The 12,094-nt window shown below is 44.6% G+C and overlaps 1 protein-coding gene across 2 annotated transcripts; it reads right to left on the reverse strand.

Moving 5' to 3' along the window:
* Positions 1–257: 257 nt before the first annotated feature.
* Positions 258–12,094, reverse strand: rmnd1 (required for meiotic nuclear division 1 homolog). Of its 2 annotated transcripts, none has more exons than XM_056296099.1 (12): positions 11,831–12,094; positions 10,656–11,129; positions 10,452–10,557; positions 10,298–10,373; positions 10,113–10,152; positions 9,885–9,985; positions 9,568–9,674; positions 9,371–9,435; positions 9,123–9,199; positions 5,991–6,111; positions 4,288–4,404; positions 258–762 (listed from the first exon to the last, which is right to left on the reverse strand). In XM_056296099.1, the coding sequence occupies exons 2-12, from the start codon at positions 11,100–11,102 to the stop codon at positions 730–732; spliced, it is 1,290 nt and encodes a 429-aa protein (XP_056152074.1). In that variant the 5' UTR covers positions 11,103–11,129; positions 11,831–12,094; the 3' UTR covers positions 258–729. The 2 variants fall into 2 exon arrangements, with proteins under 2 accessions (XP_056152074.1, XP_056152075.1); XM_056296100.1 differs by having other exon boundaries at positions 11,983–12,084.

Genomic DNA, 12,094 nt, shown 5'->3' on the forward strand with positions numbered 1-12,094 from the left:
CTGAACTGCGGTGCTGAACTGTGTCTCCGTCTCTTGCTATGTCAGGAATTACTGATAGATACAAATTGTGCATTACTGCATTGCTGTCATTGTTTCTTGTAGTGTGCTGCCTGGAGAAGGCCATTTTCAAGCCCCCCGGGGGGGGGGGGGGGTTAGGTAATTCTCCTTCACATGCTCTTCAATTTATGTACTGTATCTTTTTTCCGGATTTTTTCACATGTGTAAATAAATAAACAAACAAACAAATACTTCGTTTCTTTCATCTTTTATGACAAAGTATTGACGACTTTGAGCTCTTGGGCTTGTCCATTCTGGTAACCATGGTAACGCCCGTCGGTTTACAGAGCCACTGATGACGTTCTAACCCCACGTAGAAAGCAAAAAGCTAAAAACACGCAACCACATTCAAAGGGATCTGATTTAAATGACTCACCGACCGGATTTACACACACGTATATTCATCAAAGTCTGAACAAACGCACACGCCACATTTGAATTTCTCTACATGCAGTGACATTACGCAAAATAATGAAATGGTACAAAATGATTTATTACATGGTGTGGAAAGGTGTGCACAAAATCAACTCTGGGAACTTTGTACACATTTGCGTCCATTATTTCTTAGATTTCATGTAATTTATGTAACTTGTGTGACAGAGTAAATCTGCGCTGCACAGCGTTCCTCCTTACGATTCCCAGGACCAGTTGGGGACTTGGGTACGCAGCAGCTCAGAAGACCACTCTTGCAAGTTCAAACATCACCTTCAATGGAAAACAGACAAATGAATAAGTGCTTGTGCAGATGTGCCCTCGAGCAAAGCACATCACGACCGACTGTTCTGGGTGAGCTGCTCAGTGGCCGGTGGCAACAGACCGGATGCACAGGAAATGGTTTGGTTTGAATTCGGTTTATTTTAAGAATGTGAAATAGGATGTCGTTGCTAAGAACCACTGAGACTTCTCGGGATACATACACTTTTAAAGAACAGTCATGTGTCACTGATGGAGCCATTATGAAGATCACATCTATTCATATGTACAGACATACAGTGCCTTGCAAAAGTATTCAACCCCCTTGACAGTCATCATAAATTTCTGGATTATAAAACATACTCACACGTCTGTTCCTGAACAATATTATTTTTGTGAACCCATAAGCTCAAACCGCATGTTCCCAAGGCCAAAATAAGTTGTGTTTTGCTGAGTTTTTATTAATAAATTAAAAACTAAAATATAACGCTTGCATAAGTACTCAACCCCTTGTGCTCTGAAAGCTCCAAGTTTACACAAATGACAAATTATTCCTAAAATAAACTCAGGTGAATACAATTGGACATAATTAGTGTGCGCCTGTAAGATATTAGAGTAACAGTTTCGTTTATGGGTATAAAAGCTCTCTGTGTGAAGTTCATTAGCTGGGCATGAACTCCCATCAGAAAATGAAGACGGAGGAGCATAATACTGAAGTAAGAGACAAAGTGATTAAAATGCAGAAGGGGGGAAAGGGATACAAAACAACACCCAAGTGTTTGGATGGTCCCACGGAACACTGCTGGATCCATTGTCAGAAAGCTTTGTAGGACAGGCCGTCCCTCAAAGCTCAGTGTCCGAGCAAGACGTGGGCTGGTGAAAAGCCACAGATTATCCTGCAATCGCTTTGATGGAGCTCCAGAGCTCAGTGGCTGAACCTGGAGTAAATGTGCATGAGTCAACCGTATCACTGCCCCTCCATAAATCTGGCCTGTATGGGAGGGGGGGCAAGAAAGAAGCCGTTGCTCAAAACTATGCATATAAAAGCACGCGTGGGAGTTTGCTACCAAGCATGAGAAAGACCCAGTTAGGGCGTGGGTAAAGGTTTCGTGGTCAGATGAGACGAAAGTTGAGCTTTCTGGCCAAAACTCAAAGCGTTATGTGTGTCGCCAAGCTAACACTGCTCATGCCCTAAGAAACACCCTCCCTACAGTGAAGCTTGGCGGCGGCAGCATAATGCTACGGGGTTGCTTTTCATCTGCAGGCACTGGGAACCTTGTTCAAATTGAGGGACGAATGGATGGAGCTAAATGCAGGGAAATATTGGAAGAAAACCTGTTGCAGTCTGCCATAAAACTGAAGCTAGGGAGAAGGTTCACCTTCCAGCAGGACAATGGTCCTAAGCACAAGGCTAAAGTAACGATGACGAGGCTCAGCAACAGAAAGGTGAATGTTTTGGAGTGGCCAAGTCAAAGTCCGGACATCAACCCCATTGAAAATCTTTGGCAAAGACTGAAAATTGCAGTCCAGGGGCACCATCCCACCAACTTGGAAGACCTGTACAAATTCTGCCAAGAAGAACGGGCAAAAATTACTCCAGAAGGATGTGCAAAACTTGTACATACTTACCCCAAGAGAATCATGGCTGTTATTGCAGCAAAAGGGTATTGATATGTGGGGGTTGAATACTTATGCAAGCACTATGTTTTAGTTTGAATTTTATTTACAAAGTCAGTGAAACATAACTTATTTTGGCTTTGGGAACATGCCGTTAGCGCTTATCGGTTCACAAAAATAATATTGTTCAGGAATAGATCAAGAAGTTAGTGATGACTGTCAAGGGGGTTGAATACTTTTGCAAGGCACTGTACCATCACCGATCAGCCAAAACATTAAACACTGACAGGTGAAGTGAATAACATTGATTATCTCGTTACAATGGCACCACTCAAGGGGTGGGATATATTAGGCAGCAAGTGAACAGTCAGTTCTTTAAGTCAGTGTTGGAAGCAGGAAAAATGGCAAGTGTTAGGATCTGAGAGACTTTGACAAGGGCTAAATTGTGATGGCTAGATGACTAGGCCAGAACATCTCCAAAACAGAAGGTCTTGTGGGATGTTCCCAGTGTGCAGTGGTCAGTATCTACCAAAAGTGGTCCAAGAAGGACAACCGGTGAACCAGCTACAGGGTCATGAGCGCCAAAGGCTCATTGATGCACACAGGGAGTGAAGGTTAGTCCGTTTTGTCCGATCCCACAGAAGAGCTACTGTAGCTCAAATTGCTGAAAAAGTTAATTCTGGCTATGACGGACAGGCGTCAGAGCACACAGTGCATCACAGCTTGCTGCATATGGGGCTGCAGACTGCTCAGAGTTCCCATGATGACCCCTGTCCACTGCAGAAAGTGCCTACAATGGGCATGAGAGCATCAGAACTGGATCAGGAAGCAATGGAAAAAGGTGGCCTTGTCTGATGAATCAAGTTTTCTTTTACATCATGTGGCTGGATGGCCAGGTGCGTGCACATCATTTACCTGGGGAAGAGATGGCACCAGGATGCACTATGGGAAGAAGGCAAGACAGCAGAGGCAGTGTGCTGGTCTGGGCAATGCTCTGCTGGGAAACCTTGGCTGACCTGTGTATTGAAACTCTTACATACTCTCCATATTTTTACTACCCCAGGACACTGTGTGAATGTCCCTGCTGTATTTTCAGTTGAGTTTCCCATCAAGTCAAACTCCTTGTGCCTTCATAGTTGGCAAACAATGGAAAAAAAAAACAACTTGAAATCGAAACAAAACCTTCAGTGTGATCAAAATCAGAAAACTCCTGTCGCGCACACTGGAAAGAAGGGCTGAATATAAAATTTATAGAAAAATTGAGTTCGCACACGGCATGTTGTAATACTGTAGGATATTTATCAACAGATCCTTGGCAGATTGAACATTGACTGTGGTGACAATTATATGGGACTAGGCTGTATCCAGTTGTGCATATATTATTTCCACAAATTGTACTATGAAACTTGGTAGATTTGTCATCAATACCTCTTTCAAGTATTAGTAATAGGAAACGTTTTGTATCAGTACATATCGGCAAAGTACCGACTGCAGCTGTAAACTTGATAAACAGACTATAATAAGAAGAAAAATACTATCATAATGAGAATGCCGACACAATCTTGTGTAATGCAAACATGTTACAGAGATAAATCAGATACCTAAGCACATTTTACCCCACAAGTCAAGTGCGCCATTTGTTTTGTTTTTATATAAAACGAGTATTTTTACAATTTCAGCAGCTCCACAGATTTATGAGGTATGCAGGAAGCAGCGGAGTGTATGTTGCCTCTGTGTGGTTGCCAAAATGTACTACATTACAAAGGCAAGTTAAGAGAAAAAGTCGACGTCATAAAATTAGATTATACTGTAATTTTTCTATATTGATGCCTCAAGATTTTCTCGCTACGACAATGCGATGATCGATATCTCATGACAACCTTAAAACCTAGTTTGAATGATGCGTAGCGTGTCGTATACCTCGATAGTGATGAGGATGACGATCATCCACTCCAGTCGTAGACTGTGTTTCTCACTCAGGTGGTTCCTCATCAAGTCTGTCAGCTCAGTGCAGTGCTGCAGTTTCTCATTGACAACCTATAGCAAGAAAAAAAAAGAAGATTTCCAATACCTTGAACAATAAATTAACAAAAATAGCCAACCACTAATAAAAGATCATTAAAAAGCATAGTTTTTTCTTTTGATTCTTGATATTTACCATAAACCAACACATACTAATCAGTACTTAAGGTTTGACTCTCATTTGCGAGAGCACAAACTAGGAGTCATCAGGACACTGTACCACTGAGCTGACAACGTCCCCACCGACACAGCGGCCGGGGAAGGGGAGAAAACCCACATTAAACAGGCCCTGGTTAAGTGTGGTTATCCTAAATGGGTGTTTGTCAAAGCCAGGAAGACCCCCAAACAGTGCACCAGCCAATCAAAGAGAGGAGAAGGACAACAGCTGCCGAAGCCTAAACCAGTGGTGACTCTGTATGTGGCGAGAGTGTCGCAACAGTTGAGATGCATATTTTCCAAACACCGCATCTCGGTTGCTTTCAAACCCCAAAACACGATGTGCCAAAAATTGGTCCACCCCAAGGATCGGGTCCCCCAGCACAAACGGAGCAATATAGTGTACACTGTTAAGTGCCAGGAGGATCACAGTGACCTGTATATCGGGGAAACTAAACAGATGCTGGCCAAGAGGATGGCACAACACAGAAGAGCTAACACGTCAGGCCAGGACTCCGCAGTCTACACCCATCTACAGGCCAGTGGCCACTCTTTCAAGGATGGGGATGTGTACATCCTGGATAAGGAGGAACATTGGTTTGAACGGGGAGTCAAAGAGGCCATCTCTGTGAAGAGGGCATGACTGTCCTTGAACCAAGGGGGGGGGGGGGGCTAAGAGTACATCTGTCGCCATCTTACAATGCTGCGATTACAACTATTCACCAATCCTCTGTGAATAGTACACATTACCACTGAAACTCTAGTTAATGTCATGGCAATTTGCATATGAAACAGATAATTGTTTTCAGTTGTTATGCCACTGTATTGTTTATAGAGGTGGGGATACCTGCGGTCAGTTGAGACTGAAGATGTCACTTATGCCCCTTTTCCGCTGCATGGTACCAGCTCGACTAAACTCTACTCTACTCACTTTTTTGGTTTTCCATTGGGCCAAAGTTAGGGATAGTACCCGGTACCAGGTACTTTTTTTTGGTACCACCTCCGTCGAGGTTCCAAGTGAGCTGAGCCAATACTAAGGTGACGTGAAAATACCACTATAAATAAATAAATAAAATACAAATATAAATATATGTATATTTATTTAAATATAAATAAAATCTTTAAAAAAAAAAAACTAGTCAACATGCCCACAAATGACCAGCGGAGCTTCGCCCTGAGGGGATACTATCTGCGGTGGAAAAAGAAATCCCAAAAAGTAAAGCGAGTAGAGTCGAATAGAGTACAGTCGAGTTGAGCCAGTACCGTGCAGTGGAAAAAGGGCATTAGATGAGTGATGAAATGTTTCTCTCTTAATAAATGTGGTGTTCAGATGAACTGATTCAACTTTCTGTGATTTTCTCACCTGGATTATTGAGCATGCATAAAGACATAGTTCTTTCTATTATTGGAGAACCAGGTGAAGAAATGGCTTTTGCATGACCTACCTTTACCCTGCGGTTGATGCTGAGGAACAGGCAGGTCTTGTCGTAGAGCTGCTCCAGGTTCTCACGGTCCCAGTAGAAGTCCGGTGTGATGAGCAGGTCAGAGCTCAGGTTTATACAGTGTCTGTCAGACCAGAGAACCACACAAACGCAGCAGACAAAGGTTTGTTTGAGTGGATGATTTTATGCTATGACAAGTGGCGAGGTCCCTACCGTGTCTGCTATATACAAACAGAAAATCAGAAAAATCAGGTATGTACCAATATACAGGACTTTACTATCCCAGAAATATAGTGCATACAAATTTACAATCCCAAGACAAGGTACAAATAATAGTTCCTACTGTTCACTGAGCTGAACTTCGCCTGACACACTTGGTTTCTTTAGGAGAGTTTAAATCTAACGAGAGCAGGGATCAATCAAGCAGGGTCAAGGAGAGGAATGTGGAAGGACAGATGGTGGTGGATTTTGTGAAAAGGATGGAAATGGCTGTGGTGAAGAGCGGAGGAAGGTGCACACAGGTGGACTATATCTTATGCAGGAGGTGTGATCTGAAAGAGATTGGACACTGCAAGGTGGTGATAGGGGAGAACCTAGTTAGGCAGCATCGGATGGTGGTCTGTAGGATGATTTTGGAGTCAAGAAGCGGAAGAGAGTGAAAGCAGAGCCAAGGATCAAATAGTGGAAGTTGAAGAAGGAAGACTTGTGTGGAGTTCAGGGAAGAGTTAAGAGAGGCACTTGGTGGTAGTGAATAGTTACCGGATGACTGGGCAACCACTGCAGAAATGGTAAGGGGGACAGCCAGGAAGGTATTTGGTGGGTCATCTGGACAGAGGAGGGAAGGCAAGGTGAATGGTGGTGTAATGAGGAAGTACAGGAAAGTATAAAGAGGAAGAGGGTGACAAAGAAGAAGTGGGATAATTCAGAGAGATGAAGAAAGTAGACAGGAGTACAAGGAGATGTGGCGTAAAGCGAAGAGAGAGGTGGCGAAGAAAAAAGAAAAGGCGTATGGCGAGTTGTATGAGAGGTTGCATACTAAGGAAGGAGAAAAGGAATTGTACTGATTGGCTAGACAGAGGGACCGAGCTGGGAAGGATGTGCAGCAGGTTAGGGTGATGAAGGATAGAGATGGAAATGTGCTGACAAGCAAGGAGAGTGTATTGAAAAGGTGGAAGGAGTACTTTGAGGGGCTGATGAATGAAGAAAATGAGAGTGTGTGAAAGTTGGACAATGTGGGGATAGTGAATTAGGAGGTGCAGTGGATTAGCAAGGAGGAAATAAGGGCAGCTATGAAGAGGATGAAGAGTGCAAAGGCAGTTGGTCCAGATGACATACCTGTGGTGGCATGGAGAGGTTAAGGAGAGATGGCAGTGGGGTTTTTAACTAGATTGTTTAACACCATCTTGAAAAGACAGAGGATGCCTGGGGACTGGAGAAGCATACTGGTGCTGATTTTCAAGAACAAGGGTGATGTGCTGTAGCAACTACAGAGGTATAAAGTTGATCAGCCACAGCATGAAGATATGGGAAAGAGCAGTGAAAGCTAGGTTAAGAGCAGAGGTGATGATTAGCAAGCAGCAGTATGGATTTATGCCACAAAAGAGCACCACAGATGTGATGTTTGCTTTGAGAGTGTTGACGGAGAAGTATAGAGAAGGTCAGAAGGAGTTACATTGTGTCTTAACTCTCTTTGTTTTCATCACAATGCATAAGGCTATGATCACAGATGCACAGATGAAGGCGAATGACCATCGTCCGCCGAGGCAAAATTCGCATCTTGTCGTGCTGAATGTGGGCAGTGCAGGATGTGACGCCAAGTGGGGTCAACCACACACACTTCTTTGCTATGGGCTGAGGCTGCAGATTCGCCGCTCAAAGTTCACCAAAGTTGAACTCCACGCAAAGATGCAAATTTCCTTCGCCACCAGAAGCAAATGTTTGATTCGCCCCCTTCGCTCACATAAAATGGAAGTGAACAGATTGTGAATATTCCCAATGTAAATTTTGCGCACGTGTGACCGTAGTCTAGTTGATTTTTTTGGTAATATTTTCTTATCATAATTATTTGTTTTAATCGTTCTTCAAAAATCGAGCTTCTGGAATTCTTTTGAAATACGAGATTTGTTTTAATTATATTGTATGACTGATTTTCTGTTAATTTCATTTACGTCGTGTGTGTTTTAACTGTATGAATGTGAAACAGGGTACGTGGTCACAGTGTTGTAGCCGAGTCACTAAACCTCAAGTCCGAGTCGAGTCTCGAGTCCCCAGTGTTCGAGTCCGAGTCCAAGTCCGAGTTTCCAAAGAAGAGTCCAAGTAGAGTTCGAGTCAAGTCCCCATTACCCGAGACCGAGTCATCAAGGTTGAGTCTGAGTCGAGTTCGAGTCAGGCATCTTAGCACTGTTACTGAACATGAGGGTCTGCACATGAATCCGCATGTAGGTGGGACACACGTGCCTGCCCTTGCACGAAATTGAATAATGTTACGGTATTAATATAGCTGTCAATATCTTATGCCAAATTATTAGAGCCTTTACAAAAAAAACTGACAAAAACAAAAAACAGTCTCTATCAATTAACAAGTCCAAGTCCTCATCTCCAACTTCCGAGTCTGAATGCAGCCAATACTCGAGTCCAAGTCCGAGTCATCAGTGCTCAAGTCCAAGTCGAGTCACGAGTCCTGAAAATCAGGACTCGAGTCGGACTCGAGTGGACTCGAGTACTACAACACTGCAAGGTCAGTCAACCTACCCAGAATAAATCAAGAGCAAGTTAGTAAATAAACGATAGTAGTTGAATCTAAACTCACTGAAGCTAGTTTGCAAACACCGGTTAAAATGGACTTAGTCCAAATTAAGTGCCAAACAGGTGCTGATAACAGCTAGACAATGGTTGCCGGAAGGTTTGAGTTGATTACAGAAGAGAGACATCTGATGCCTTTCCTGACACTACCCACATTGTCTGCATGTAGTAACCAAACCGCTAGTTTAAAAGTAATGGTGACAATTACTTGTGAATACTCTCTGACCAAGGTCTGTCCAAACAGAAGGATTCTTCATTCATGCTTGTAGACAAAGACAGAAACTGTGTTAACCGCATGCCATGAAGAGATGACTTGAATCAAACTGAATTCACCTCAGAGCAAAGAGCTCTCCTATCCTCTGCATGACTTCTGTCCTGGACAGCTTCACGCTTTTCCCGGACTTGAGCATCTGTTCGGAGGGGAAGGAAAACCCAACTGGGGTCATTTGTGAAGCAAAGCAGACTTTTTGTTTTCAGTGTAACAGCCTCCATGTCCTGGCACGGCCCAGGCATAAACATCAGTTAGAGATAATAAATTATTGCTCATTTCACGGTGGATGCGTTTAGAGCGTCCACCGCACCTCTGGAATTGACTGAATTGACTCTACGAAGCTGTCCAAGGAGACTTCCCATATTGCCAGTTTCACTGGAGGAAAACGGGACACAGAGAAAAAAAAAGAGGAGGTGAACTGGGAGCACTGACAGAAGCAGAACAAAAAGACCCTTTGTTCAGATCTTACACACTGACGACGCACAGCAGAACTTTATAACTTCTCACCTGATAAAGACAACGCGTTCGAAAACGCAAATTTCTCCAGGACGGCTTCCTCCTGGTCGATGTCACTGTTGAGGACGAAGTTACCGCGCTCGAGCTTTGACTTTCCCCTGGGAGCCAAAAAAAAGTTCCAATACTTCAGAAGTGTATGTGATGAACTCCGAAGCCATCCAGTCACACACCAAATTCAAATGAACACACACAGAAATCGTAAACATGAGCATGCAAAGCAAAAAAAAAGAAGAAAGTCAAATCTTAAACTTATTCTAAAGCCATAACATGACAAAAAAAAATATTTGCAGCCAGTGACGCGGACGTACTCGCCAAAGGAATAGTTGATCTCTTCGTTTTCCCAGTGGACTAACGCTACTTCATAGGGTTGGATCTCGTGTTGTTCTAGTATCCTCATCACCCTCTTCATCTGGCGAGAGAGGAGGAAAGTCAAGCTTAATATGACGCAGGAAAAACACGGCAACCACAACAGCGTATCGTATGTTAATTGTTAAGAGGAGATAGGCTGAAAAAACAAAACAGGAGCTGCTTTTCACCGTTTTCTCCTCGACATTCCAGAAGACCACAGACCCTTCCCTGAAATGTGAGATTTGGGGAAAAGTTGGTCTGCGGCGTTGTAGACGATCAAAACACAACAATCATGCCAAAGGCTTTGTGTGATCTTTGAGGATCAAGTCCAGCATCTGACGCTATGGGTCAGGCTTTCTGTCCGTGGTTTTACCTGAAGAAGAACATCACCGCGTTGTCGTCCGGTTTAGCAGCGCTGTCGGTGCTTATCACCAACACGTTCGAAGCATCTGAACGTGAAAATATGTTTTGTTAGAGAAGTATGTTCAACCTGTCGTTGTTTCGCGTGAGGCTGTTTTCACACATACCTCTTGGTAAAGCCACTTCATGGAAGTTGTTCCCTATCAGGTCATGGCACAGCGTTGGCAGATGGTACTGATCCGCTGTTGCAAAGGCAATGCACTGCATCATATCCTACACAAGGAAAACAGACATAAGTGAAACGTTAACAAAACAGCACACCACCGAATCAACACGGGTGACTCAGACAATCACTCCTGTGAAAGAGGTACCTTGTCCTCCTCCTGGTGAGGCTGATTGGCTCTGGATGGTTGTTTTGTTCTTGGCCCTTTGGGGACCTTCTTCCCGGGGACTGATACCGGTTTCAGACCTGATTTTAAAACCGACTTGACGAGGTTGGTTGAATAGGGACGCCTCTGTGAACCTCCACATGCACGGAGAGTCCCAAGGTCATCCAACAAGGTGCTGCTGTTGCGCTGAAACCCACCCGAAACATGCGGAGCATTTCTTCTCCAAGGCCGTTGCTCCTTACAGCAGTCTGGATACCAGGTGCTGGGAAAGATCCCGGAGGTAGACCAGGTTGAGAGAGTCCTCGATGTGGGTTCGTGTTTTCGTTGCTGGGAGGATTGTGAGGGATTCAACGAGGCAATCACACCGGCGGACCTTCTCTCCGGACACCGGCGTCCTCCCAGTCTGCACAGCCAAGTCCGCAGAAGCATCTTCGCATGGGAAGCAGTTGTCCAAGTCTAACAAAAGGACAGAGGAGGGCTGTCAGTTGACAGACAGGGATTGCATCATGCAGAGTGCTGACAGAGACACAGCCCTGCTCAGACCCAGCAGTGTCACCCGAAACCTCACCCAGAACCAGTTATTTAGTATTGTAACGCGCATGGATAAGTAGACACGTTGGTCCTTGACTAACGGGTCGGACCCTTTTAGTCCAGTGTTTCTCAACCCAGTCCTCAAGGAACCCCCTATCCTGCAGATGTTCATTGTAACCCTGCATAGGTGCTTACTCGACCAATCATCTCGCAGCACTGAATTATGCAAGGTGTGCAACGTCTGACAAAATTCATCGCTGATTGGTTGAATAACTACAAACAGGTACCTATTCAGGGTTGCAAAGAAAATATGCAGGATAGGGGGTCCTTGAGGACTGGGTTGAGAAACACTGCGTTGAGTCGACCGGTTAACGTTGTCGCTTGCGGTGCAGGAGATACGGGTTCGCGTCCCGGCTGTGGCGACGGTATCTCGGACTGCCCCCCGCCCCCGAATTCGCTACAGTATGTAAACGTAACACGTGCCCTGTAAACACAACAAATAATTTGGATTATTCGCCCCTATTCAGCCATCAAAGTCCACGCAAGGCTGACTGACCTTGGCCGGGCAGGAATATCCCATGCAAGTCCTACGTATTACGCAGAATAATAGACGAGCAACTCCTTACCTCCTAATGTCAATATCTCTGGGGGGGGGGGGGTCCACTATCACCTCAGAAGAGCAGATTCAGCATGAGAGCAGCGGAGAGAACGGCGCAGTTGCCGCGGACGATAAGCGAGGCGCTTTATTGTCACTTTCATTTAGTATGAAACGACTCACCACGTCATGCCTCGTGAACAACCGACTGCGAAACGACGCTCATTCTGGACGCAAAAGTAGCCGCATTCAACCCGTCCGGCCGCCTGCTTCGCAGCGCACGACAGTAGGTCAC

Source organism: Lampris incognitus, chromosome 16 (genome assembly GCF_029633865.1).
Source record: "Lampris incognitus isolate fLamInc1 chromosome 16, fLamInc1.hap2, whole genome shotgun sequence".
NCBI lineage: Eukaryota > Metazoa > Chordata > Actinopteri > Lampriformes > Lampridae > Lampris > Lampris incognitus.